Here is a 27,546-nt window from a genome sequence, read left to right on the forward strand (position 1 = left end):
TGTGAAATGTCAGAGCCTCTCATTAAAGGTTGCGAAAAGTTTGCTGGAACTCACCAATTGTATAGAAATGTTGGGACGCCCCTTGGCGGTTGTGCTGTGCATCCGCGTGCACACAGTGCACTCTCGTCAGCACATTGCCAGAGGGCGCTGGTGTCTGCCTGCTTCAGTATTGTATGCTGAACAATTATGATACAAATCCGCAAGCGACGCCACCATCTGGGGCATCTGGAGCAACATGCTGAGGCTGGTGACCTTGGTAACTTGTGAGGCAGTCTGGGCTGTGTGAGGAGCGCGATGTGGCGGTGGCTGCCCGGTTTGGCAACATGTGTATGCAGGAACTGATCCTGCGTGCCAAAACCACGGTCCACACCCTCTGTCTAGGCACTTGTACAGGCCCCACGGTCGTCTCTACCATAATGTCGCCCAGGACTGTCAAAGTCATGCAGATTGCGACCTGAGTTGAGGTGCCCAACCTGCCGACATGCTCTTGCAATCATCAGCACGTATATATATATGACTTCATAATGCAAAAGGCGATACAGCGATAGACCCATCGCTGGAACGAGTTCGCGTGTGATCTGTGGAAGTGCGTCGAAGTCATTCAACGCTTTGGCAGGGCAGATACATAGTATATCTCAGTTCTGGTTGGGCTAGAACGGGGTTCAGCGTTCAAAGGCCGACGACGCATCCTCTGCGGCAGCTGGCCTGCGAGGATGGAGGCGGGCACGAGCACAGCAGGCTGGTCTAGGAGCACCAGACCCGCGTCGAGGCCAATGGCCAGATACGCGCCACAGCAAGTGCTGCAGTGTGCGGTGGCGGCGGCCGGCGGACGATGCAGCAGTGCACACCAGCGCATGTCAATGCTTCGCCGCATCATGGCGCCCAGTCGCCCACATCAACAGCTATGCCAATTACACATACAAGCACCTGCGGACGCCGGCAGCTGCGGCAGCGCCAGCACGGCTCGTGCGCTCAGCAGCGGCGGCAGCAGATCCGGCGGGTACGCTCACCATCGGCGACGTGTGCGTGGGGCCGGGGAGTTTGGGGCAGCAGCAGCCACCAGCAGCGAGATTGCCAGCAGCAGCAGCAGCGACGCCGCAGGCACATCCCTGCCGCACGAGCAGCAGCAGGAGCATGAGCATGAGCAGGAGCAGCAGCAGGAGCAGGAGCAGGAAAAGGGGGAAGAAGGCGAGGGCGCGAGCAGGAGTAACGTCGCGCCAGAGGTCCGCAGCTTCGATCTGGACCTCCCGCCCAGCAGCAGCGGCAGCACCGGGCTGGACGCCCTCGATGACGTCCAACTGCAGCAGCAAGCACAGGTGCGGCCCTGCGGCCCCCCCTGCCCGACCCCACCCATTCTAGCCCAGCCTGTCCAGCTGGCCGCCGAAACCCCGGCGCGGCTGCCGCCGCTGGCGCCCGCTGTTTGCGACCGCCTGACGCCTGGCGCGCACCACCAGTGAAGCACTTGCTGATCATCTCCGGCTCCCGTACCGCGCCTGTCCCCTTGCTCGGCATTTCGCAGGACTGGGGTTACACTCAGTTGGGCCGCCCCTTCCCAGACGGCATCTCATTGGGGGCGCTGGCAGAGACCCTTGACGAGCGCCACTTTCAAATCGACCTGTGGAAGGCGTTCGGCGGCCTCCTGGCGCCCTTCGCGCTCATCGCCGTGGGCTGCGCGTGGCAGGCTTACATGCACTCAATCTGCCCGCTGTGGCAGAAGCTGCTATGCTGGCTGGCGGTCGGGACGGGCTATTTTGGGGCGTTCCAGGCGGCCGCGGATTGCGCACACTTTGCCTTCTGGCCGCAGGTGCGTGTGGTCGAGCGCGCATGATGGGTTGCTGCGGTCGTCACGGGGAAGTGGTGCCTGCGGGTTTTGACTATGCATGCGGGGCTCGTTGTTGTCGGCCACGATTCGCAGCTGCCGTGGCGCGCCTCTCTCGCCCTGCCGCCATTGTTCTGCCGTCGCCAACGCGCAATGGTCGGCGGCACCGCGCCTGCGCCCGCGCCCTCCCACCTGACAGGAGCCCGCAGCGCAGGACGCAATCGGCGCCGCGCTGATGGCGCCGGGGCTGATTCCTTACGAGGGCTGGCGCCTGCAGTACTTCAACCACCTGCTGTGAGCGCCCTCACGGCGCGCGTGCCCAGGCGCCGCGCGCTTGGCTGCATACGGGGCCGGGCCTGTGTTTGCGTTCGCACCCCCGAGGGCGTGCCTTGCAGCCTCCGGCGGTGGCCGCACTGTCACATGCTGCACGGCCGCTCGCCCGCGCCACCCTCATCAATGGCTCCGCGCCGTCTTTGTCTGCACCGCCCTGACACTCTCTTTCTCACAAACCCACCGGCGGCAACCCCGCGTCGGCGCCCGCCCCCGCCTGCGAACGCAGGCGCCCCAACATGCTCTTCGAGGACAGCCCCCTGTGGCACCCCCTCACGGTCGCCGAATACTCGTCGCTGCCCGCCTGGCGCCGCGCCCTCGCGCGCCTCGTCAGCGCGACGCCCCTGCGCTTCGTCGCGCGCGGGCTCGCGGGCTGGGCGGCCTGCTGGGATGGCCTTGACCTGAAGCGCCACCCGCCCCCCACGCGGCGCTGGGTGCTGCTCAGCTGGGCGCTGCCCGCGGCGTTTGCGGGGCTGGTGCTTCCGTCGCTGCTGGTGTCTGGCGGGGTGGAGCGGCTGGTCGGGTGGTGGCTGGCGCCGTGGCTGGTGTTCCAGGGGTGGCAGGGGCTGGTCGCGGTCGCGCAGGCCACGGCGCCGCACATCCCGGTCGTGCCAGAGGTGCGCACGTGCGCGCGTCGGGGCATCCTGGGCGGCCCCATGATTAGCCAGCCGAGCATGGCTTGTGTTGCGGCCTCCCCCTGTCAGAACCCGAACAAGTCATGCTCGCATTGCCCTCGGACCGACCAATCTAATACAATCCGCACCATCCCCTCGACAACACCACGACGTCCGCCCCCCAAAAACAACCCAAGGGCCTGGAGTACGACCACGGTCAAGCCGTGGTCAACGGCACGATCAACCTGCGGCTCCCCCCCTGGCTCGAGCACGTCGTCGGCGCCGCCAACCTCGGCCTCCCGCGCACGCTGTCGATCAGCATCCCGCGGTACCACGCGGCTGCCGCGTACGCGGAGCTGCGGGCCAAGCTGGCGCCGTACCTGACAGAGGGGGACCTGCTGAACCCTCGGCTGCTGCTGAACCTCGCGACGAGCTGGACGCTGTACGACGAGGGGCGGCGGCGGTACATCACGTTTGACGGCGCCGACGCGGGTGTCGCGGCGGCGGCGGGGGAGGGCGGGGCGGACGATCGGCAGCAGCCGCGGGCGGCGGCGGCGTGAGCGGCGCCGGCGAGCGGTCGTCGGGCGGCAGGTCCCTGCCTGCCGTGTGGCGGGCTGGCGGGCCCCCTGGCTTGACGGTTTTCGTGCTTGAATGCTGGGTGCGTCGACGGGAGTGACGCGCCTTTGACCCCCTTGTGTCTGTCTGTACTCATGCAGCCAGCAGGCAGCTTTTCACACTCAGCTTTGTCGTGTAACAGTGAGCTTATTGCTCCCATATTCTTACATAGCCAGGCGCTTTGGGCTTGCACTTTACGAGATTTGTAAGCCGGTCAAAGTTGGTCGACCATGGGCCCACAGTCGGGTGGGCGGCGCTCAGGAGTGGCAGGGTTTGCTGAGACGTCCCCAATAAGGAGTAAGCAGCTGTTGCTGCGTTGATCAAAAATGTAGCAGGGCACACCCCACACAGACAAACGTGCCGCGGTGGGCACAAAGACACTGAGGGCGGCCGCGATAGAGAAAGGCAAGCTGTAAGGGCTGGCGACGAAAAGGACCAGCAGCCTCGGTAGTTCAAAGCATACAGCAAGAATAGAGGGGTCGTGTGACGAGTCTAGCCTTTTGCCACCTGACAAAGCCACTTCTTCTGGCGGCATGGCCTGCTCGATTTAAACAGCCCAAACAGCCCAGGCGTCGCATCGTGCCGCCTCACCTGCTTTTTGACAGCTCACCCATTCCTTCTCAGGTGCAGCGCGTCCTAAAGGGTGCCAGCAAAACTCGAGTCAGTGCAAGAGCAGCCCCAAATGGCATCTGGCCCGTCACAACTTGGCAGAGGGTGCGTTGCAGCGCCCCAAAATCGCGACTGCGGATGCGCTCAGGATGCCGCCGTTGCCGTAGACCAGCGCGCGCCGCGCGCCGGGCACCTGCCGGTCGCCTGCGTCGCCCCGCAGCTGCGAGACGGCTTCTGCGATGCCGTGCATGGCAGGGACCTGGGTGAGGGCATGGAGCGTGAGTGCTAATGGCATGTATGGAGGCCGTTCGCCGTGAGAGGAGGCGAAACCGATCGGTGATCCAGGACAAACGGCGTTGAACCCGCTGCGGCGAAAGGAGACTGGTGCAGGAAGGCAGGGCGCACCTCCCAAGGGGCCCCCAGCCCCAGCAGGCCGCCGTGTGTGTTGATGGGGAAATCTTGCGGCGGCAGCGCTTGCAAGCCGTGCTGCCCTTCGCCGCCTGCCCTCGCGGCGGCGCCGCCGTCGCCGCTGGCGGCTGCTTTGTAGGCGCGCTCGACGTACCGCCCGCCACCGCCCTCCGGCGCCAGCCCCACCGCTTCTAGCGCCCTGGCGGGGGTGGTGCAGGGCGGGCGACAAAGCTGCCCTGGTAGGTCCGCCGGACGTTTCTTCCAGGTTTGCAAGATTGGTATCATGGTGGGACGAGCAGGCGGCAATGTGACCATCATCAGTGCCACCAGCTCATGCCCCCGGAGGCATGGTTTGGGCGATTGTCAGACGCTTGCTTTACACAACGTGACGAGGGTGACACCACCCTGCCGCGTGCGCACCTGATAAAGCACACCGGGAAGCAGTCATACAGGGACCAGTAGTGCACCTGGCCGGGCGCCACGCCGGCATCTGCAAACGCAGCCGCCGCTGCCTGAGCTGCCGAGGCGTACATTGTGTCGGTGATGTCAGCCGGCGGCACCGGCGGGCCGGAAGCTTCCCCGCCGCCCAGCACCTCAACAGCTGCACAATGCGCGGGGGGCATGAGGGCAGCTGTGAGAAGAATGTGCCACACGCGGCTGGAATGTACCGGCTGGCTGGAGTGGGAATGCAGGCAAGATGCGCGACTAGGCATGCCCTGAAAGCGTCCCTGACCGATTTCACTTGTGCACAAGCAGCCAGGGTTGGGCCAGTCAATTGAGGGCTCAGGGGGAACCTTGGAAGCTTCAAATTGTAGGTCTGTCGCTCGTGGCTCACCCCTGGCTTCAGGCAGCCCGTGCTGCCGCGCAAAGGCGGGCGACGCCACAATGATGGCCGCCGCACCGTCGACGCGCTTGGCGCACTCGAGGGCGGTGGCGACGGGCGCCACCTGCGGGTTGGGGAGCGTCCTCATGTTATGCTATTACGGAGAGTGAAGGGAGCGTGGTATGGGGCCGCTGTATGCAAGAAGCTGGCAGCAGGAGGGAGCTGGAGTGTCGACTCCGACGCAGGCTGGAGCGTGCGATGCCCATGAGTGCTACGAGCTCTGCGCGCGGCCGGATGCAGGGCTGAATCTTGGAGGTGCAGCCCATGGCAGACGCGGCCCCCTCGGCATCGACCCCGCAATCTTGCAGCCGCCACAGGCCGCCAGGTTTCAAACCCTTAACCCAAGGCTTGCGCGGCCGGCTTCGTGCATCCCCCCGGCCCCACCTGCCGGGAAGACAGAACTTGCTTCACCGTGCGCGGCCGCCTCTGCAGCGCCAAGGGGTGGCGGGACGCCTGCAGAGTCATCAATGAAGCCACCATGGCCTGTGGGGGTGAAAAAAACAGGGGTTGCAGCAAGCGTGCGTTTCCAGGAGTGCCGGAGGGTTGGCTCAAGCATCTCAGACGGCAGAGTGTGCTGCATGCGTCGCTGTGCGTGGCGCCAAGCAGTGCGTTGCACGCTAAGGCGACGCGCGTGCGTGCATGCGACGCCGCAGCGCCCAGGCTGCCTTGGCGCGATGAGTGCAGCTCGAGCCCACCAGTTGCTCGCGGGTGACGCCATGCCGCGCCATCTGCCACCTGGCGATGACGTCGTACAGGTTGGGGATAACGGGTGACGGCACCGTCCACTGGTCCGCCGCTGCCGCCACCCCGCTGCCGCCGCCGCCGCTGGTGTCGGCACTTTTGCTGCTGCCGCTGCCGCCAGCGAGGCCGCCGCTGCGGCTGGCTCGGCTGGCAAGCGCCGGTGTGGCGGCTGCCCGAGTCAGGGGCTCGGGGCCAGGCAGGCGGCAGGCGGCGTCGGCGCGGGCCAGGAATTCTTCCAGCGTGGCCGAGCCTGGGGTGTCGCCGGCGACAACAGCCACCGAGCCGCAGCCCTCATGAGCCACCATCCGGGCCGCCATCAGCAGCGCTGCGACCGGCCTGCGAGGCCGGGCGGGGCGCGATTGGACCGTTGGGGGCATTGTGGCTGCAGCCAGTACCACGTATCCTCCCGGAACGCAACTGATTGATGCATGAATGCGTGGCTTTCTCTAGTGTGCCGCATGCTCGCCCCTCACCCGGCACCGCCCACGTCGAGGGTCCTGACGATCGTCCGCCGCCCTTGCCGCGCCTCAAAGAGCCCGGCGGCGCCCGCGACCGCGTGGGCCATCATGAACTGCTCGCTGCCCATGAGGCTCGGCAGCGCGATCAAGCCGTCCAGGTCGGACAGCTGCAGGCCGCGGCTGGCGCTGGTGGCGCCGCCGCCCGCGTCAGCGAGGGCGAGCCGCAGCGCTTGCAGGATGAGCGCGGTCGGCGTCGGCGCAGCTGCCCCGGCTGCGCCCTGCGACAGTGGCGTGACGCCGACGCCGACGATGCGGGGCAGCATCCTATCTAGGAGACGCACTCAGTTGAGAGAGTGGCTGCTTCGGCGCACATGCGCACGCACTACTCGGGTGGACCAATGGTCAGTGCTGGTGCCACACGTGCACGTTGTGGGCGCGCTGACGTGTGACCGCACGCAATCCTCAAGAAGAAGGGCGCCACGCGAGAGCACACGATGTACGCTGCCTTTGCTGTTTGCGTACGCTGAATTTCAGAGCAAAAAAGCGAGACCTGCGAACAGGGATCCAGTGATCTGATGGGTTGGCGGTTCAAAGCGGGTGTGTATAGTGCCATTGGACGGGTAGCATCTGCAGCGATGGTAACCACGGCAGGCCAGAGCGATGACACAGCGAGCCTGTCGCCATGCAGGTGCACACTGACTTGCTCAACTCTGAGTCGACGACTCACCGGCGGTTACCGCCAGCTCGTTGACGTTACGCCTGTTGCCTTGGTTTGCTGGTTGTCATGCAAAGATGAATATGTTGCATCGATCCACATCAGTCATGTTGAAACTATCCTTGTTCCTGGACCTTCCTGCACAGAGTAGCAGTTCAACTGGAGCCCCCTCAAAAGTGATCCCCCTGTGTACCTGGATGGCAGCCACGTCGTACACGCAGATGCGCATGGCGGAATGGAGCACATATTGCACAGCACACACATGACGGGCAGCGAGCGCCCAACTTTGTGACCATGACCCTGATGCTGCCAGCCCATGCGCCAAAAACAGATGTGCATCTGCTTCTGAAGTGGTGGACCCGCTTGGCCAATGCCGTGATGGTCCCCTTGCTACAGTACATGCCAATAACTAGCAGCCCATTTACACAATCCACCAAGCGTCTCAGTTGCATTATGAAGACGCGGTGCTTGCAGGACTGTTCTGGCGGCGATCAAACACCAACATAAAGCAAATCTGAGCTAGGGTGCACCAGGCCTCAAACCTTGTTATACTCACTGATCATTGAACCCTACAGATAACATCATGTCTCAGTTGGTGAGCATGTAGTCGCTTTTTCAATGTATCGTTACTGTCTTGCCCGTGGTGCAAAAAGCAAACTTGCAATTTTGCAGCTGGGCTGTGTTGCTTGGTGCTGTTTTGTTCGCAGGAATCCAATGCGGGAGGCAAATCCTCTCTGTTTCAACGTGCATCAACGCGGTGCAACATGAGCAGCAACCCCCCATGCGCACAGGCTTTGTGCGGCGGCAGCTCCCCTCAACCATGGTCAGAGGACACATCAGGGCCCCAAACGTTGTCACGAGCTGACTGGCATGAACGCCTCTCCTGCAAGAAAGTACTGCGCAGACATGCCCCATCCAGAGCGGCTGCAACCCCGGCCGAGGGCAGTCGTTTCACGTCAGGCCTGCGGCGGCTCTAGGCCGGCAGCCGACCTACCTAGGCGCTCTGACAGCCGTGCTCTCAGTGTCAGGCAGAGCGTGGGGCCGACGCCGCGCGCCGTACCCAGCAACGGCGAACAACCAGTGGCATCGGCGGCTCCCGACGGCCATAGCTCACGGGCCCGCGGGTGCAGCTGCGGCGGCTGCATTCAGGTCTGCGTACAGCCGGTCGATGTCCGCCTTGTGTGGTGGAGGGACGAACACGCATCATGTGTTGGGGGTTGGCGGGGTAGCAGTTTATCAAGGTCAGCTTGGGTTCTTGAATTGGAAGCACGGGCCCGGGAGCGAGGAGCACATGACTGGCATGCAGGCTGTGCGTTGGCAGGGGCGACTCAAACACTGCCACAGCAGCGGGTAGGGCGGGGCAGGGGCGAAAAGACACCGAGAAGAGGGCCGCGCTGCACCTGGTAGTGCTTCTTGAGAGCCGCGCGCTTGAGCTTGAAGGTCGGAGTCAGCAGGTCGTTCTCAATGCCAAACGGCTCCGAGTCGAGGTGTACCTGTTTGACAGCGCAGATGATGAGGTTTGGGGTGGGGCGTTATGCTTGGGGGTTGCTGAGTTATGCCAGAGTGCAGGGTGCACCCCGCATCTTTGGCCGTGGCCAGGGATCCCAGGAAAATGAGGGTAAGTAGGAGACCCTGGAGGCCGTGTCAGCGACCGCCAGCCAAGAACGAGGGTAAGACAGAGTGCCTGCAAGCCGGGTCAGCGACGGCCAGCCAAGACAGAAGGGGGCCACGACAGCTGGCACCGCACAAGAGGGTTGCAGGAAAGTGGAGTCCCGGGGAGGCGCGAAGAGCGGCTGGGGCGCGAGGCCAGCCTGCACGATACGGGAGAAACCCAAGGGCGGATGTGTACCCCTGAGGCGTTGCGTGAGGAGCTAGAGGGTACCCCTGGGCGTGCGAGGGCGCCGCGAGTGCGCGCCACTCACCGCTGCAATGCGCTCGAAGCCCTTGAGCCGGTCCGCCTTGCCCGCGGCTGCCAGCTGCTTCAGCACCCAGTCCGCGGCCTCAGGGTCCCGGCAGAGCTCCTCAAACGACGTGACTGGCTCGACGTGCGTTGATGGTATTTCGGCCACGACTGAGCAGCATGCAAATGGACGTTCGTTCAAGGCTGTTGATGCATGCAGACAGCCGTGCGCGGGGCTGTGCGCCTACGCCGCACTTTCGCGTGGAGCGAGGGCATCGCTCGGCTGTCGATGCATCTTGATGCCGCTGAACACTCCCGCTTTGCTCGCTGCCTGCTACCTAGGCCCCACATGAATGTGTCAATTGTCAGCGTTGCTCACCCTCCTTGCCCTGTGCTTTGGCCCAGTCCTGGAGCGCGTGCTGCTTGGGCACCACCACAGCCACCAGCTTTGACTGGAAGGAGTCGCCATACACCCACACCTGCAACGCATTGTTGAATTTTGGGGGGTGGATTTACAGGTGAACGCGTGAAGGGAACGGGGGTGGGAGAGAGAGCGGTTGATGGTGAGTGGGCAGAGAATGGTGCGAAGAGCGAGCCCGGCTATGGTTCAGGGGAGGTCACTCGGCGCTCGCACGCCGCGGCGCGCTGTTGGGCTGACAGGCAGGGCGAGCGAGCAGCCGGACAGCGCGCGCGCTTGAGGCCGCGCTTGCCTGCTCTGCGGGGGGCGCCTTGCTGTACGTCGTCTCCAGCTTCTCCACAGCGATGTACTCCCCCTGTTGTCACGTATTGAAAAAATTGGGTTTGAGCAGAGCTGCATGCCTTTCCGCAACCCCAGGGACAGTGATGTTATGTGACTTCCACCAGCACCAACATGGCGTCCAGGTCACACCTCAGATCAAAGCCAGATCGCGCGCACCTGACTGAGCTTGAAGATGTTCTTCTTGCGGTCGATGATCTTGAGGGCGCCCGATGACGTCAGCGTCCCAATGTCCCCCGTATGGAACCAGCCGTCAGAGTCCACGACCTGTTGCAAAGATTGATGATTATTGAAGGATAGATGTGAGTTTGGGTTTGATGATGGGGCTGGGACAAAGAGGGCTTGGCATGCACGCAAATCGCTGCCAACATCGCCGCCTTCAGGCTGCCCAAAAGACCTTGCAGCGCAGGACGAAAGCCGCATGGACTCGTGAACTCATGGGGCATGCAGAGTGCTTGCGCCCAGCTCCTTGCCGTCTGCTCACAATGTGCCGTCTGAAGCCCTGAATCACCCTCTGCATGCACACACACCCTGCGCCCACACACAAACAAATCGCACGACACAAACGAGTTCGAGGTCCCTCGAAAACACACCCGCCCGCCTCCTCCCCCCACCTCCTCGGTCTTGTCCTGCTGCTTGAAGTAGCCGCTGAACAGGCAGGGGCCCCGCAGCAGCACCTCACCCGCGGGCGCCGCCTTGTCTGTGGCGTCATAGCCCATCTCTGGGTGGGATATTTGGATTTGGTTTGATTTGGTGACGGCAGACCCTGGTGTGACAGGCAGTACTGCTTGCTGGGACAAAGAAAAACCATTCTTGCAAGTTTGGTGACGACAGGTGTGCTTTCACAGCGGTTTTCAAACCATGGCTCTTTGAGCGTGTTTGGACGGACATGATTGGTCTGTCTCATGGGGCTTTGTGCAAGCCAAGGGCGACTGCATCACTGCCACACGACGGCACACGTAGCACTGTCAGGGGTGATGATGTGGACGTTCCCTCGCAGGCTCACCGGGCACGCTCTCGAACCGGATCTCGATGCAGGGCAGCGGCGGGCCGTTTGTCGCAAACTGCTCCCAGTTGTCCGCGATAGCGATGGACGCGCCCGCGCAGCACTCTGTGAGCCCGTAGCCCTGGCGTGGGGTGGGGGGAAGGGAGGCGTGGGAGCAACGTGATGAGACGAGATAGAGTGTTGTGCGGCAGGGCAGGTGGTGCCGGCGTCCATCGGGAGACTTGATACTCTGAAAGCGGTCGCCTTCTCAATCATACCATTCCAAGAATTGCACGGCTCCGGCACAGGGGGTGGCCCTATCCCCGCTCCCCGTCTGTACCCGCCCCGCCCCACGGCCCCGAGAGTCACCGTCCCAGCCGTCGTCCCGCCCACAGCTCCTGGAGCCGCGATATGCGCCAGGCAGCCCCGGCCCTCACCTGCACCACGGGGGCGCACATGGCGACGCGCAGGAACTCCTCGACGTGGGGCGCCAGGGGGGCGCCGCCGCTGATGATGACCTTCACGTGCCCGCCCAGGCGCTTCTTGACCTGCGGCAGTCGAAGGGTGTGGGTGTGATTGAGGGGTGGTTGCCGGTAGTTTGGTCTACCGGTCCGTTTTTCTGCGGCCTGCAGGGCTTGGCCGGCCCAGGTGGGTTGGCCAGAGGACAGTGGCCACAAGCAAAATCGCGAGGGGCCCGGTCCTGGCTGGCGCAAACGTCTGCCGCAAGCCGATAAGCGCCCCCAAACAACGCGTTATCTTTGGTCGTAACGGCCCCTGCAGCCGCCCTCCGTCGCCCAGTGTTTGCAGCCCTGCGCGCCCCCCAGCCCCCCTCAAACCTTGCTGAACACCAGCTTGTCGAAGAATGGGGCTGCCCCCTCCTGGCTGAAGGCGCTCTGCAGGAAGAACCTCTTGCGCGCAAAGCCCCAGTGGAACAGGAACTTCTTGATCGGGCCTTGGGAGCAAAGCAAGGTTGTGAATGCGGTGTTGATACAATTGATACATGGGCAAGCCAACATGAGGGTGTAGAGTGTCGCTCGCAGGAGGTTTTTTGGGGGGGGGGCGGTCAGAGGTGGGTATCGCTGGGGGAGGCAGGGGTGGAAGCATAATGGGAGGGCAGCTGCAGGTTCAGCTCGGCTGCTTCTGGTGGAAGTAATTTTGCTTGCAGTCAGACAGGTGTAGAGCGGCGTGATGAGCACCACCACGGGTGCTAGTGACCCTGCGCCCCACGCTCACGGGTCGCACGGCCAAGGCTCAGGCATGGCCCAGGCGCAGCCGTCTGCTGCCGTCGACCTCGCTTGCCCCTGGCGAATGCGTCACTGCAGACTCACTGGCCTTCTTGATCTGCCCCGTGACTGCGGCGTGGATCCGGTCGAAGATGCGCGGCACCCCGATGAAGATGGTGGGCTTGAGGGCGCCGATGTCGTCGATCAGCTTTGTGGTGTCGTTCTGTGGTGGGGTGTGTCAGGTCGTGCGTGCATGTGTGTGTGTGTGTGTGCATGTGTGTGTGTGTGTGTGTGTGTAGGTGAGAAAGGGTAGAGGGAGGAGGTGTGTTCAAGTATGAAGAGCATGAGTATGAAAAGTACGAGCATGTACAGTATGCTTGGGGGGGGAGTACGCTGGGGGCTACCCAGGGGTTGCAGGATTACTGCAACTTTGGGGGAGGGCCGGGTGGCGGGCAAGGTTTTTGGAGGTGCTCTCATGAACGTGTGGTAGGCCGCCCAAGGCTCAGAATCCAATGTCGGCCCTGGGTGCACTGTAGCAGCATCAGCCGAGGCGAATCGTGGTCAACGACACTGACCAAGCCGAATGGTGCAACCTAAATCCAGCACACACCTGCCAGTAGCCGACGCGGCCGCCGACGTGCAGCACCAGCTCCTCCGCCACCCTTTTGTGTTGGTGTGCGCGGTTGTGGTTGTAATTGTGTGTTGTGGGGGATCGTGTGAGTGTGGCAACAGGCCAGGGCCGGCATTGTCCACACGCGACAAGGAGCGAACTAGAGCAGGAAGCCACAGCGTACAGCCGAGGGCAAGGCCCTGAGATGCGGGCACCAGCGTCTATCAGGGGTGCCCCCTCACCAGGCACACCGGCACCAAAGCAAAGCGCACGGGCATGCGCATGCCTCGAACCTCTGACGCAGCGCCGCACCTGTCAAAGATGTGCGCCAGCGGCAGGTATGACAGCAGGCTGTCCCCGGGCCCGACCTCGTAATCAATCTCCTGCGAGAGGGTTGGTTGACAGGCAAGGGCCGACGTGGGAGCGGGCAAGTTGGGGCGTTGCAGCAGCTATGACACTGCAACCACGGTTAGTTTGGTGGTGACATGGCAGCGCGATACGGCACAGCCGAGCGAGGTCGGGCGCCTGTGGAGGAAGAATGGACCAGAGTCGCCAGTGATGCTTTGAATCCAGCAAGAAACCCAGCCGCAACTCCCTCCGCAGGACCACCATGCACGGGCGTCACCGGTGACGTTGTCACCGACCCACCTTGCAGTAGTAGATGACGTTTGCCACCGCCGCCACCACAGCGCTGTGCTTGATCAGCACGCCCTTGGGGTCGCCTGTGGGTTCAAGGGGGGGTAGCGCCAGTGAGATGTGCCTGCCGGACCAGGGGGCAAGACACTTGCTGGACGGACAAGGGGTGGCTGCGCGGGCGCAACTCCGGATGAACAAGGGCCCCATGGCACTGCCTGTCAGGGGGCTGCTGATCCCTGCTTGGTGCATGCGTGTTGGGACATCATAAGGTGCAAGGGCACACGTGGGTCATCTTAACAGCCAGCGCTCTCACCCGTCGTGCCGCTGGTGTACATGATGGTGCAGTAGTCATCAGGCGACGGCGGCACCGGCTCGGCCGGTGACGCGGCGCCGGCGTCCAGGGCATCCCCCCAGCTCAGCACCTTGAACCCCTTGGACTCGAGCGACTGAGATTAATTATCATGGCCACGGCGACCGTGTGTGACTCAGTAGTGGCAAGGCGGGGCTGGCAGGCGCGGCTGAATGGGAACCAACAAACCATCCAGCGACTGGGCTGCTGTGTGCCTGCATGTGCAGATGCGACGCTGCGCCGGCGAGCTGCATGCTGCTGCGCGCACAGCACACTCCATTGATAGCCTGATAGGTCCAGACGACAAGCACGCAGCTTCAAATCTGACCACACTCGAGACCTGGACAGCAAGGGCCGGTGCAAAAGCACCCCTCACCTTGATGGCGGCCGCGTCGGCGCCCTCTCCCCAGTGCACAACACTCTTCACGCGGCCCTCACCGCTCGCCTGCATTTGGCGGGGCAAAGGCAGCCAGCGATACGCGGTTCATGGGACTGCTTCCCCAAACAACAATGCTGCCCCTTGCTACAGCGTAAAGCTGTCGCCCAACCTCCCAACGCCCGCCCCGACGAGAATGCAGCTTCTGGGCAGCCTCCACAGCCCTCTCGTAGCCTCCAGGCAGCTTCTGGTGGCCTGCTCAGTTCCGGAGAAGGATGCGGCGTCCTCCTGACCACGACTCACCTGCAGATCCTCTAGGCCCTTTGCCAGCTTGGCCAGCTTGCCCGCCGCCACCACCACCGCCACCATCTCGCTGTGCCGCACCACAAACTCGATCGCGTTGTCGCCCTGGTCGGTTGGCAAGCGGTGTTGAGGGAAGGGAACAACCGCATCCCGGCAGCACCCAGCAAGTCTTTCGTGCATGTAATCAGCACGGGAAAGGCGCTGAGTGCTGGACGGCGGATGCCTTGAGAGTGAAGAATTGAGAGGTTGAGCCTAGGTTGCCGGGGTGTTCGCTGCTGTGTGCAAGACTCTGAACAGCTGCCTGGATGGACGGGGAGCGTGGTCGCTGACTCACCAGAGAGTCGTAGAGCGGGACGCACTCGTACGACATCCGGTTGCACGCCTGAGGGGGAGGCGTTCGGAAGGGGGCGGCGGTGGTGACGGCGCCGGGGCAAGGGGAACGCCCGGCAACACCACGCCAGCACACCCTCGCATCCACTTCCCAGGCACGGTCGCGCCTTCACAGCGATCAAGCATTCCAGGAGGCCTCTGGGTTGCGCATCAGCGGTCCTGCACTGCGATCCTCCACTCAAACCGTCTGCATCCTCAACCCTCTACTTGGGCGTCACCTGTTGCACGCGTTTCTATCGTACCGTATCCCCTCCCGTGTCCCCTCGCGCGTGCGCACACACGCGCGCACACGCACACACACACACACACACACACACGCACACACACACACACACTCGTGCACATACACACAGACGCACACACACACACATACATACACACACACTTCCGCACACACCACACCTCATCGCGCTCCTGCAGCCCTCACCACCACCCACCTGCATGGCGATCATCCACTCGGGACAGTTGGCGCCATACACCCCCACACGGTCCTGCGCCACAATCCCCAGCTGAGCGAGGGCCTGGTAAAAATTGAGAGGCGGCGGGCGGTGGTTGGGGTACGAAACGAAGCCAAGGGAGGGGGGGTGTTAAGTACGAGAAGCGTTGCTGCACGCCCCTTCGCAGTCGGCGTTGCGGGCGCGGTTGCTGCCGCGCCTCAACAGCCGCTGACAGCCCACCTAGTGTTCCGCAGCCGGCGCAGGCACGCGTGTCAGCGCCGCCTGGTCGGGCGCGGCGCCAACTATGTTTGTCTGGCGTGCCGTATGTTTGTCCGGCCCGATTGTGCAGGGGGCGGCGCTCACCGAAGCGATGTGCGCCACGCGCTCTGCTGCCTCCCCATATGTCATCCACTGGAAATCACCGACATTTCCGGTAGCCTGCGACACAGTGAACGGGTGCGGTCGACGATTTCGTGTTGCAGCTGGGCACAACAGCGGAGCCAGTTGGCTCTGGTTTGGTGGTGGTAGGCATGTGCTCACTGCAGGCCTGGAGATTCCTGTACTACAACCCAAAGCAATGCGGCCCCAATATCTCAGGTGAAATCCTCTAGGCCTTGTAGGGCCCAACAACATCCTGCAGCAGGGGAAGGCAAGGGGCGCTGTGTGCGCTGTGCACATTGCCGCTGCACCCCTCGGATGTGAGCGGCGGCCCATTGTGCTCCATCACTTGCCAATCCCCTGTTCAAAAGACAATAATCAACGCGGTGTTGCCCTGATGATCGATCCCGTGCGTTTTTGAGACATGGGTGTGTGAGGGCTGACCTTGTCGAGTTCGCGCCAGCCGAGCGCAGGCAGGCCTTTGTGCTGGGTGACGCTCTTCTCGAACGACTCATAGAGCGTCTCGATGCCGTCCAACGTCGGAAAGCCCTCCGCGGATGTCTGGCGCCTGTAGATCGCGCTCTGAGTTGCAGTAGGCTCGCTCACGGCGACCACAGGACATGTAAACACCATTTTGGCTACCTGATGGGTTGTGAATGGCTGCACGGAGGGCTGGACGGCATGGAGGGCTGCGCATGCATTCTTCTCGCCACCCATACAGCACGTGACTTGCAGCTCTCTCATCCTTGCCGCACCGCCATGGCTGCTTGCCCTCGACCAGACAATTACAACCTGCATCATAATGCTTGCTGCAGTATGCTGTGGGTTTGCTGTCCTTCGATGCTGAGGGCTTTCTCTGACCCCCCGGTCAACACCTGCAGGCAGCCATGTTGAACGCCGCCGCGCGCGGTGCGCAGGCTGTGCACCGATACTGCATATGCCAATGGCTTGTTGCCAGCTTTCACTGCCAATCATCCTTGTCCTCGTAATCTCTGGGATGTGCTGATTCAATACCGGCAGCAAGTGGCCGGTGTTTGCCTGAAGACTGGCCAGATCCTGCACCCCTGGCCTCAACCCCTGGCAACGTTTACACTGGCCCCGCTTGGCCGCCCTACTACTACATGCCACCGCCTGCTACACAAGGTCTGATACAGAGGAAACAATCTGACAAGCTGTTACTGTTGCGGCTGCCGTTGCTTCTGGTTCCCGCAAGCCGCATTAGGCAATAGGTTGCGCAGAGCATGGCTGCACCTGCGTACACATTGATTTGGTGCGATGTGGCGATGCTCCAAGGACGAGCAAGTATGTATGTCGTCTGCGTACATCGCATTCTCACCTTGCCACTACACGCCCCACCTTGGGTACACGTGTGCCAGGCCTCCTGCTGCTGCCAATCCTCGACCAAGCCGGGGCTTATGCACCCGCTGCTTCTCTGCAATCATGACATTCTCCATGACTTGCAATTTTTTTCTCTCTCTCTCATCTTCATGTTGGGCTTTCAGCCAGCATCAAAGCCACCTTGGCTGGTCTCAGAGAGCGACTGGTGATGATGGGGTGACTGCCGAGTGACTGCATGGGTGGTGATGAACAGTTGCCAATGGTCATGCAACTGCACGCAGCCAAGATAGTACATGCCCTCCTCATATACGTCTCTCACACGCGTTTACCTGTCACACGGCACACGCGATCCAGATGCTTCGTGCGGCTCCTAGCGCACAGCAAAGCCTTTCACGCTTCAATTCATCTCGTGAGCTCATTGCTAGAAGCCGCCTGATCGGCGCGCGGGCTGCTGCCAGCGACACCATGGCCACGGAGGTGCTTTCAAAGGGCTCTACACAGCCAGAACTGGGCACATTTGACGCGCCGACGTTCATCACGGTGCGTCACTGGGGCAACAGCTCCATCATTTCTGTGCGGCGAAGTTTTGCATCGTCTCATGCGCAGTCACATTACAATGAGTCGCATGGCGAGATCATGTGCAGGCTCTGATCTCCAGCCGAGTGCCGTGAAGTGCACGTAGCTGCGAGGCGTCGCGCGCCGCCGCGTGCCCGCCCTCACCACACACTGCCTACATCACGGGCAAACCCCTCAAATGCCGGACCCGCGCAGACGTGGAACTGCCCTTATGCTCAGGTGCGCTCAAGGGTTTGGTCGGTCGTCAGTTGATGACGTCATGGGCTGGTGACATGCCATTTGCGAACTTGCTGCGTTGCAGCCTGCACCGGGCCAGCAGCTGTCGTAAGAACAGCACAGATGCGGCAGTCAACAGGCGGGGCGGGGCCCTCGGGGCCGGCGCTGCTGTCTGTCGGCAGTTGCCTGTTGCACCGGGCACAGCCCACCCCACCCAGCATGCACACGCGCCCACGAGCCAACCACCACCCACACGCACCGCCCGCCCTCAACAGCGCACCTGGATTGCCCTGAACGAGAAGGGGGTCAAGTACAACCGCGTTTTTGTAGACCTCAAGGAGAAGCCTGAGTGGTTCTTCCCCCTCAACCCCTATGGCCGCGTGCCCACCCTGGCCTGGAAGGACGGCCGCGGCACGCACAGCCTGTACGAGGTGAGGCCCTCATGCGCACACACGCACACACAGTCGTGCAGATGGCGGCCAGCGGCTTGAAGGCCTGCAGGCGAGCGACGTCCGCGCAGGGGAGCACGGGCTGTCAAGAGCCGTGGTTGCGCGCCGAAAAATTGGACGTGGAAACGGCTAGGTTCTGAGACGTCAAAAGCGCTGCAGGTGGCCTGGGGCCTCCTGAACGCAAGCGCTTGTCGCTGGTCGTGCAGGATAGCTGTCTACTCACCTGCGTCGTACGCAAGCACCCCTCCGAATCCGGGCACCCAGCTAGGCAGCACCTTCACGGCCAAGCCTCTGTAGTGGTTCAAGATCACCTTTTTGTGACAAATTTTGCCCATAACACAAGCTCAAACTTGACACCCGCTTCATCGCATCTTTACAGAGCCTGATCTGCAACGAGTTTGTGGAGGACGCGTTTGAGGGCCCCAGCCTGCTGCCGGAGGACCCAGTGCAGCGCGCGCAGGTGCGCAGCCCCTACGCTCGGGGCCGCTCCGCTGAGATTGCTGCAACATCTGTGTTTTGCCGTCGCAAAAGGCGCCTTCCGTTGACTATGTTGCAGGTACTCACATTTGTCAAGTGTGCATGCCTGTGTGCGGCCCAAGATGACACGCACCCGCCCTCTTACTGTGCGTAGGTCAGGCTGCTTATTGACCAGTTCGGGGCCAAGGTCGGGCCGGCGTTTGGGAAGGTGCGGCCTGAGGTACTGCATCACAGCAAGGCAGACACGGCCAAATCAGAGCATACATAGTGCACACCCAACGCAGGAACATCGGCGCACATGGTCTGGAGAAAAAGCCTGCTGGCCGTGACATCAAACACCCTGCATTACAGTGCGCTGGCCCCGCCGCCCCGTCGCACCATTCGCATCCGGAATCGCACCGCCCGACCCCGCCCTTGGATGCGCCCCACCCCAACACAGGCGATTTTTGCTTCAGAGGATGAGGCGCCCGCGGCCGGCAAAGCCCTCGGGGAGGCGCTGACGTGGCTGGACTCCGCCCTCGACCCCACCGGCCCCTACGCCGCCGGCGCGAACTTCACGCTCGCCGACGCGGCGCTGACGCCGTTCGTCATCCGCGTGTCGCTGCTCCAGGGCCTGATCGGTTACAAGGTGCCCGAGGGGCTGGACAGGGTCAAGGCGTGGCAGGCTGTAGTGCTTGACCGGCAGAGCGTGAAGGACAGCATCGTACCGCCGGACCCCAGCAAGGGATGGGAGGAGCAGCTGCTCGAGTCGTACCGCGCGTACCTGGCGTCCCGCAGGGCGGCATGACTCACAGCGCTTAGTGTTCAAATGTAATTCTAGCTGTGTAAAATATGTAATAAAGCGCTGCTGTTGTTTGTGGCGCGTGTAGTGAGCCAGTGGGGGTGGCCTGCAAGGCTGAAGTTCGGTCTGTCTGTCTGCTCTCTGCTCGTTGGCATCATCTAGTGACTCAGGCGGGCAGCTGCAGGGTTCTATGCTGGCACGCTGCAGCCAACTCTCCGTTTCAACGCTCATCTTCACGCACTGCTTTCAGCTGAGTCAAGAACGTAGACACACGGGCAAGCTGCCAGTTACAATTGGACTGATGAGCACATGCAGTGGATAGAATGCGTGCATCCCGCTTTGACCTTGAACAGCTATGAGAAAGAAGGCTCGATACGCATGACGGCCCGTGCACACTAGCGCGCTGCACCGGATGCAGTACTTGGCAATTGCAACGCCCTCAGACGCGCCAACAAGCAGCACAACGTGTGCTTGGTCACGGGTGAGTGGTGTTGCGCTGCCCAGAGCCTGGTGATTATTGGCCACCAGCAGGCCGGATGCGGAGTGACGCCTGCAGAAGCTGTCGGCAGCCCCCCCCTGGTTGAGGCAGTACGCCTGCCCAGACCTTGGGCGTCAGCAGTACGCAGGTAGTCAGAGGGTGGGGTACAGGCAGACCGCATGATGGTAGGTACATGTGCAGCCCATGCATCAGAAGATCAGCAATCCCGCGCCCGTGCCTGGCACCACCTTGGTGCCGCACCCACACAGGTGGGGTGGGGTCGCGCTGTGGCAGAGTGGGAGTAATGTGGCGGCGCGTGTGTGGATGATAACCATTGACTTGGAGACTCAGAGGGGCAGGCACACGCCTGCGACTTCTTCGTTGCCACGACGGCAGTTCAGCAGAGCAGGGCGATTGCAATAGCAGTGAGTGCAGCGGGTAGGCAGGCCAAAGATACTGGGAGCGCGCAAACTCAAGAGTGACGTGAGACTCAGTGCTTGTTAAGGGGCTGCAGTGACGGTTGAAGCGGGCAGGCCTGAACGAAAGGACAGGGCCGCGCAGATGCAAGGTGTGATTATGAGTAGGGAATGCCGTCCACCCAACAAACTTGAGCATGCAGAGGAGGGCGACAGGATGCGGTGCAGCCGCGGACGCCGCAGCAGCAAGCTCGAGCTGAAAGTGCTCAGAAAATCAATTGAAGCCGAAGCTTGCATGCGCATGTAGATGTCAGGAAATATGCACACTCTGCGGCGCCCAAGCCGCTTCGTCTCATGAGCCCCACGTTTCAGCACAAAATGCTCAATGTTGATGCTACGCCAACCAGTGACATGTGGTGCGAGCGAGGGTGGAAAAGCGGCCTTGGCAATGAAGGGCGCCTTTGTCGGGGACAGTCCAGCGCAGCAGTGGCAGCCTGGGCTCTGCGCGTCTGCTCGCAGGGGCCAATGCGAGCAGTTGGCGTGGCAGGTGGGCCTCGAGCATGAAGATTGTTTGTGTGGGCAGGAGCTGGACTCAGCCGGTAGGGCGGCCGGCCTCGGCCGCCGAGGGCTTTGCTGCGGGCTTGCAGCGGGTCTCAGCGCTGTTCTCTGGCAGGCTGCAAGGCGGCGTGCAGAGGGGCCCCTTGGAATGCTTTGTCTGGGTGCAGAAGAGTTGGTAAGCCTCGCACTGAGGATCGCCCTCGGCCGCCTTGTTGTCACACCTGCCCGGTGCAAAGCAAAGGGATGTTTCTGGTCGAGAGGGGGAGTGCAACTGAGGGCGTCGGCATCTGCCTTGCAAGCGGCGATCCAACATGCCAAGCTCGCGCATTGTCTGCAGCACACAGCCACCATGGGCCGCTGCGACTGAGCAAAAAGCCACGATCTGCTGGACCGTGTCAAGATTCAAAAGCTCTACCCCTGGCTTGTTCAGAACGCCGATCAGGACCTGTTTTCTGCATTTTCTTGGCTCACCAGTAATAAAAGCATGCAGGCAGGTAGATGTTGTCGCTCTTTGCACAGTAGTCATTCATGACTGGTGCGATGAGAATGCAGGCAGGCAAGTTTTTGCACAAAAGTCAGCAGGTGGCAGTGCAGACTTCATGCAAGGGGAAATTTCAGCTGTCGTGAGGTGTTCATTTGTGGGGCATCAAGACCAGCCAACTTGCTTGGGCAGCAGGTCAACTCCCCTTCAAAGCGCCTGCTTGCTACCCCAGCAAAGCCAGGCAAGCCAGGCGCGTCACCTGGCACGAACGGCATGGGCCCGAAGCTCTTGGAGAAGCGCTGCTTGGCGTTGCCGGGAGGCTGGGCCCCGTCGGGGATGCAGCGGAGATCGTCAAAGTTTTTGGGCAGGCGGCAGGGCGGCGTGCACTCTGGGGCCTCGGCATTCTCAGGCTTCTGGCAGAACAGGGTGTACGCCGCGCAGTGCGGGTCGTCGGGCTCCGCGCGTGTGTCACACCTGCGAAGGCGCAGATGGGGGGCGGGCGCTCATGATGATGCAAGGCGCGATCGACGGACGTCGTGCGGTGCGACGGCAGCATGGAGGTGAGTTTGAGGGTGAATCGCCATGTGGTGCCTTGAACGCGTGGGCGTGAGCTTGCCGATGCCTCCCGCGCGTCAGGCGAGCCCACTTGTGCCCCTTGTCGCCAGCGGCCTGTCATGCAGGCTTCCGACTAGCCTGCTTTCTTGCCGCATTCCCTGAGCTAAGCAGAGACTCACCAGAAGTAGAAACAGGCGGGCGTGTAGACGTTGTCACCCTGCTCACAGTAGTCCACCATGACTGGTGAAGTTTGGGGTTGGGCATGGAGGGTGCATTGATGCCAGCGATGTGTGCAGCTGTACGCACTGCGTTGCAGCTGCTATTCACATGCCGGCCGGACTAACGAAATGGTCAACCTGTCTGCACAGACTGCAGACTTTGCGCCCAGCCTAGCCAGGCCCCGCTGCTCACCAGGCACGAAGGGCATGGGCCCGAAGACCTTGGAGAAGCGCCTCTTCGCGTCACTGACGCCGGTGACGTTGGTGGCGGGCTCGCAGCGCGGGTCGTCCTGGTTCTTCGCGAGGCGGCAGGGCGGTGTGCAGGACGGCAGCAGGGCGTTTTCCTCCACCTGGCAGAAGAGCTTGTACGCGGCACAGATTGGCGCGTCCTCCTCGGCCAGCGTAATGCACCTGCGGAAGCAACCCCGATTCGGGTGCAGTCGTCGGCGCGTCAGTGCTGGTGGCTGACATGCGCATTGCTCCGAGGGTTGGGCTTGTTGCAGGCAGAAGTGGGCTGGGGCAGCTGAGAGTGTGGCGCTGCGCAGTCCTCAAGAGTGCGCCGCACACTCTGGGGTGTCGTGCAAGAACCACACCCCGCACGCAGCTGTCTACGGAAAACTTGGTGTCCATCGTCCTGTTTCAGGCTCAACAAGCTGTGCAAGCACTCACCAGTAGTAGAAGCAGGCAGGCAGGTGGACGTTGTTGCCCTCGGCACAGAACTCATCCATCACTAGTTGAGGTTGTGTGGGTACAGGGAGGCCACTGCTTCAGCCGTGCAACTCCACCGGCTCCGCCGCAGCAGTGCAGGGTGCATCGTCCTTGTTCGCGTGCGCGCTGCTTCTCAAACAACATCGATTCAAGGCTTCGTATCCTTGGGACACCACGCCGCAAAGGCCACCCTACCTGGCACGAAAGGCATGGGCCCAAACATCTTGGGGGGAGCTTTGTCGTCTGCGTAAGGATCAGTGTAGAGACCGGCTGGGCCGGTCGCTGCCCCCGCCGCCACCTGCACCGCCTTCTTCGCCTCTGAGACGCTCGGCGCTGCGGCTGCAGGGCGGGCCGCGCGACACCTGTTGGTGCCGCCGCCGAAGCAGGCCGCCAGCACCACAACGACGACGAGCAGGCAAGCGGCCGCTGCGGCGCACAGCTTCAGGTTCCTCCGGCTGGCGCTGCGCGGCGGTGTGCGGCGGGCGGGAGGAGCCAGGGGCGCCGGGGCAGATAGACATGCACTGACTGCCAGAATCAGAGCGCGGCCTCAACTGGATCAAAGCAGCACAGCTTTTTGCTCCTTGCCGCCGGCCAGGCTGGAACAACGAATCCCACGGGAAGCCCCAGATTCTCCGACACATCAGCAAGGCCCACCCCCTTCCTGCTCGCTCCTCACACAGAACTGGCACAACAACGGCACTCGCAGCACACTCCATCACACCAGCCGAACTAGCACCCAGACAGACTTCACAGCAATTGGACGCTCACCACAGGCTGCGGCGCGTCCTGGCGCTTTCAGCTGCAAACGCATCTCCCTTGTCCATGGCCCAGGGCCCCGACCCCCAGGCGTCGTCGGGGCTGGGGCCGAACAAGGGGTTTGAGGTTGGTTTGCCGGGGCTGAGGGCCGCGTAATGCAAGAAGACCTGAGAAAGGGCGCAGTGGGTGAGGAGATCCGTCGTGGGCCCGGTGAAGTCACCACACAGTGCCAGCATGGCTGCGGCGTGCAGCCAGCCCAGGAAGCAGCGCACCCCTGGCTGTGGGGTTGGCGGCCCCCGGCCAACGCGGCGCCCACAAGCGTGCGCGCAGCTGCACCCCACAGCTTGCGGATGAATGGGCGCTCACGCTGCTGGCGCTGTCGACCGCGGGGCCGTCGAGCAGCGAGTTCTTCATGCTATCCCTTGCGCCCGCCTTGGTGTCCTTCTCCTCAAACAGCGCCTGGCAGTTCGCCATCTCTCGCCGCATCACAGGCCTGAAACAAAAGAGAATCGAGAAAAGGGTGAGAATTTGGGGGAGTAGGGAAATGAAGCAGTAGGGGCCTGCCATGCACCGCACCTGGGGCCGTTGCCCTCGTCTTGTAAGCCGCACGCGCCCCCCCCCCCTCGGCAGGGGCGCCCTGCCCTGATGCCAGCTTGTCGAGGGCACTGGCCTGGTATTTAGGTGTAGCGAACCGCTCCGCATCGGTCTCCCAAACGCACGGACTTCGCACACCCCCTCACCCAAACAGGCCGTCCAGGCTCCTGGGCGCCGTGTACTGGCCCCTCTCCCAGCACTGCTCCGCCCAGGCCTCGCAGATGCGCTTGCAGCACGTGATGGGCGCCCTGCTCGCCAGCTGCGCCTTCGTGCAGTCCGCCGCCACCCCAACCGTGTACAAGCCGGCCGCCAGGAACGTGTAGGTGAGGCCGTTGGCTGGCGCCGTGAACTGGCCGCCGCCGCCGGCGCGCTGGGCGCGAACCAAGCACTCCATCGCCTCGGGCTCAAAGTTGCCAGGGGCCGCCGCATACTGCGCCAGGGGGACGAGATCCGCGGAACGCACCACCAACGCGTATACCAGCGCCATTCTGTGCCCCTGTGACCGATGGCGTTGGGTGCCGGGGCTGTCGCCGTCGGGGGGCTGCTGGTGCGGGGCGCCGCGGCGGCTGCGCTGCTGGTGTGTAAGGGGGGCCGGGGCGGGGGCCAAGGCAGGCGAGAGGCAGTGAGAGGGGCGCGTGACGGACTGCAGTAAACTTGCGCTACGAAGACACTAGGATGGACAAGCACTCGGCTAGCTGGCGCGGTGGATTATGAGACTGGTGTGTGCAGCCACGACGCCATAGCGGCGTGCGCCCCACCCAGGATCTCAGCAATGCAACGCCGCGGCAGCAAGCAGCCCCAGCGCGGAGACTAGCAGGTGGCTGAGCCGGGTCCTTTGGTTAGAACCAAATGTCCACGTACCCCAGGCGAACGGGCTTGGGATGCCGCGTGCCGCTGTGCTGCACGTGCAAAAACACTCAACGCACCTGCACGTCTGTGCGGTAAGCTTGGATCTACAAGTCGCTTTCGAATAATTCGGTGTCAGCTGAGGGGATGCACAGGCGTGCAATCAAACAGGAAGGTTGACTCCCGTCCCGACCACGGGGAGATGACACCCTTCTACACGGCACCTTATGAAAGGGTTTAAAGCTCGACCTGAGAAGTACAATGGCGCTATACGACTCAACAACTAACGCATCCGCACTGCTAGAGCTGCGATGGCGGCGGTGGCACGCTGGTCCTTCAGGCATAATGTATGAATGTAGTGCTGCGGAGACAGCCCGATGCCATGCGCATTCGCCCCCGTGTTCAATCAATCAGTGAATGGCATAGCAGGCGTGAGAATGACTGTACGTAGGGGCATGTGCGCATGCATCGTTCCATGCTGATATGCATACGGTATGCATTCATGCTCGCCGATTGTGCGGCCGAATGAATGGTTGCGATGCGTAGATGCAGTTGGTGCGGAAGTTCCTGTTCCTGCACCCTCTTGTGACTACATTCGCTTGTGCGCTTGTCACCGCAAGCAACGCCCCTACCAGCTGACCGCCCCCTGTGACTGGGTTACGCTGGGTTACGGCCCCCTGTCCGCGGCGCGCGCGCGCTGTCACCCGGCATAAACCGGCGCAACCCAGTGGGTGATTCCGAGGCATCTGGTCATGATCTGGTTATGGAGTGGGCGCAATCCGGCATACTTGAGGTTTACGCCAGGATATCGAGGGTGTTTGTTGGTAGCGTGCTGATCGACGTCCAGACGGTTGTGCAGGTGCGCCCTGCCATCCCTCGCTACCCTTTGCATCCCCGTCTGACCAGACTAATAGCCTGCCCCCTGTGTCCTCCCCACGGTCCAAAGCCCGGTCACATGATCCAAAGCTCCAATTACTTCACAGACTGTTTGTGCTACTGACAAAACATCCCTGTACGAGTACTATGCAGGAAACAGAATCAGAGAATGGATGAGCAGAGGGCAGGAATGCACCTCATGCCAGCAGTACGGCGACGACAGCTCAGCCTACTGCCCCTGTGCCACGCAGGCATTGGCAGGTAGGGGCCTCCACAGCTGCACAGGACTGCTGCAACTAGAACTGTAATGAGGTTCGGTGTGTGGCGAATTTTGGTTGGTAATGCGGGTCCCACTGCACAGAAGATGCTGTGCAAGCGACAGGCAGCCACTTGTCAGGCTGGAGCGGTGAGGTGCAGCGCGTGTGCAGCAGCACGCGCCACCGCCCGTCAGCCGTTCCCGGCAACCGCCCAGGACACACGTTTGTCGGCGTGCCGCGCGCCCCCCACTCCCCCGCCCCGGTGAGGCAGGAGCATGCACGATCTGCTACCCGGCGCGCCGCCTGCCGCCCGCCGCCGCCGCGTCAGCCGCGGCGTCCAGCTTGGCTTGCAGGTACGCACCGCGCGCCTGGTTGCTCGTCAGAGCCTCCCATTCGTAGAAGGGGACCGACACGACCGTGAAGCCCTCTGCGGCAAGCAGCCTGTCTCGTAGCAGCGTTGAGCCCAGGCGCCTGCAAAAAGGGCGCGCAACAAGGGTGGCGAGGCGGCGCTGGCGATCGGGGGGGTGCACGGGGTGGCGGCGGCGGCGGAGGCGGGGCTTGCAGAGGCCCGAGCGGGCCGCGGCGCCGCTGCGCGACAAGCCGTCGGCTGTGGTCTGCACGACGGGTGCGCAGGTGGTCCAGGGCTGACCGGCCGGCCCGCAGACGGTGCTGGTGGCCACGGGGGGCTGATTAGGATTGGGCCGGGCCCTGTTGGAAGTGGAACGGCCTGCCGTAGCCCCTGAAAAGCAGCCTTTCACAAGGCAACCCTTGGAAAAGCGGCCCCGAGAAAGCGTCCACCAAATCGCGGTGCGTCGAGGGGCGAGGCAACCGCGGAGCGCGCAGGCCCCGCCCTCACTTGTAGGGCTGGTTGGCGGTGAAGTGCCACGGGCCGTCCACCTCCAGAGCCAGGGCCGCGCCCCTGTGGCGCACCAGCATGTCGACTGATGAGAAGTTCTCCGCCGCGCTGCGGTACTCCAGTTCAACGTGGTCAACCTGGGGATTCGTTCCAGGGGCGTGGAAGGTGAACGGACGCCAAACATCGGGGTGCAGTTTTGTGGGCGCGTCAGGAGTTGCGGCGTGCGGATTCAGGCGGGTGTTTCAGTGTGTCAGGGCGACTGCTCAAATAGGTGGGCCGGACCATGGTCACGCCGCAGTTATTGACCTGGTCAAACCTGGTCAAACCGCGGTCAAGAATTGCGGCCGCACCTTGACCCACGGCCGGAACGCGTGGTACACCGTCCGCTGCAGCTGCGACACCAGCGGCGCCTGCTTCTGCTGCCGCCACGACAGCTGCGCGCGCGCCAGCAGCTGCGGCGGCAGGGAGAAGACCCCTGGCACAAAGGCGGCGCAGTGGCGCAGGGCCATCAGCAGCTGGTTGAGGAGGTCGACCTTGGGGGGTGCGGGTTTTGGTGGGTCGCGGGGTGGGGTGG

At 62.7% G+C, this 27,546-nt stretch overlaps 6 protein-coding genes across 6 annotated transcripts; 2 read left to right on the forward strand and 4 right to left on the reverse strand.

Annotated features, from left to right (window-relative positions):
• Positions 1-904: 904 nt before the first annotated feature.
• On the forward strand, positions 905-3,323 carry MNEG_3236 (delta 12 acyl-lipid desaturase; the record flags this gene model as incomplete). The annotated part of the gene is made up of 5 exons (XM_014048282.1): positions 905-1,000; positions 1,520-1,804; positions 2,019-2,113; positions 2,379-2,766; positions 2,961-3,323. 5 exons carry the CDS (start codon positions 905-907, stop codon positions 3,321-3,323), a joined length of 1,227 nt encoding a protein of 408 aa, XP_013903736.1.
• A 752-nt stretch (positions 3,324-4,075) lies between these two features.
• On the reverse strand, positions 4,076-6,800 carry MNEG_3237 (nonspecific lipid-transfer protein; the record flags this gene model as incomplete). Its single annotated transcript, XM_014048283.1, has 7 exons — positions 4,076-4,246; positions 4,393-4,594; positions 4,816-4,996; positions 5,231-5,342; positions 5,663-5,761; positions 5,974-6,355; positions 6,493-6,800. 7 exons carry the CDS (start codon positions 6,798-6,800, stop codon positions 4,076-4,078), a joined length of 1,455 nt encoding a protein of 484 aa, XP_013903737.1.
• A 1,502-nt stretch (positions 6,801-8,302) lies between these two features.
• On the reverse strand, positions 8,303-16,169 carry MNEG_3238 (hypothetical protein; the record flags this gene model as incomplete). The annotated part of the gene is made up of 21 exons (XM_014048284.1): positions 8,303-8,368; positions 8,593-8,685; positions 9,115-9,263; positions 9,472-9,571; positions 9,776-9,865; positions 10,009-10,116; positions 10,464-10,570; positions 10,856-10,976; positions 11,272-11,382; positions 11,671-11,786; positions 12,163-12,280; positions 12,668-12,719; positions 12,980-13,050; positions 13,316-13,389; positions 13,617-13,749; positions 14,029-14,097; positions 14,332-14,436; positions 14,666-14,713; positions 15,159-15,242; positions 15,522-15,596; positions 15,981-16,169. 21 exons carry the CDS (start codon positions 16,167-16,169, stop codon positions 8,303-8,305), a joined length of 2,079 nt encoding a protein of 692 aa, XP_013903738.1.
• Positions 16,170-17,339: 1,170 nt separating this feature from the next.
• On the forward strand, positions 17,340-19,379 carry MNEG_3239 (glutathione S-transferase; the record flags this gene model as incomplete). The annotated part of the gene is made up of 6 exons (XM_014048285.1): positions 17,340-17,414; positions 17,646-17,669; positions 17,942-18,097; positions 18,495-18,575; positions 18,747-18,800; positions 19,032-19,379. 6 exons carry the CDS (start codon positions 17,340-17,342, stop codon positions 19,377-19,379), a joined length of 738 nt encoding a protein of 245 aa, XP_013903739.1.
• A 1,480-nt stretch (positions 19,380-20,859) lies between these two features.
• On the reverse strand, positions 20,860-24,624 carry MNEG_3240 (hypothetical protein; the record flags this gene model as incomplete). The annotated part of the gene is made up of 10 exons (XM_014048286.1): positions 20,860-20,941; positions 21,297-21,357; positions 21,566-21,780; positions 22,041-22,101; positions 22,273-22,490; positions 22,749-22,809; positions 22,983-23,248; positions 23,556-23,710; positions 23,910-24,036; positions 24,284-24,624. The coding sequence occupies 10 exons, from the start codon at positions 24,622-24,624 to the stop codon at positions 20,860-20,862; spliced, it is 1,587 nt and encodes a 528-aa protein (XP_013903740.1).
• A 1,779-nt stretch (positions 24,625-26,403) lies between these two features.
• Positions 26,404-27,481, reverse strand: MNEG_3241 (hypothetical protein; the record flags this gene model as incomplete). The annotated part of the gene is made up of 3 exons (XM_014048287.1): positions 26,404-26,587; positions 26,973-27,109; positions 27,323-27,481. The coding sequence occupies 3 exons, from the start codon at positions 27,479-27,481 to the stop codon at positions 26,404-26,406; spliced, it is 480 nt and encodes a 159-aa protein (XP_013903741.1).
• Positions 27,482-27,546: the final 65 nt, after the last annotated feature.

Source organism: Monoraphidium neglectum (genome assembly GCF_000611645.1).
Source record: "Monoraphidium neglectum strain SAG 48.87 unplaced genomic scaffold scaffold00398, whole genome shotgun sequence".
In the NCBI taxonomy this organism is placed as follows: domain Eukaryota; kingdom Viridiplantae; phylum Chlorophyta; class Chlorophyceae; order Sphaeropleales; family Selenastraceae; genus Monoraphidium; species Monoraphidium neglectum.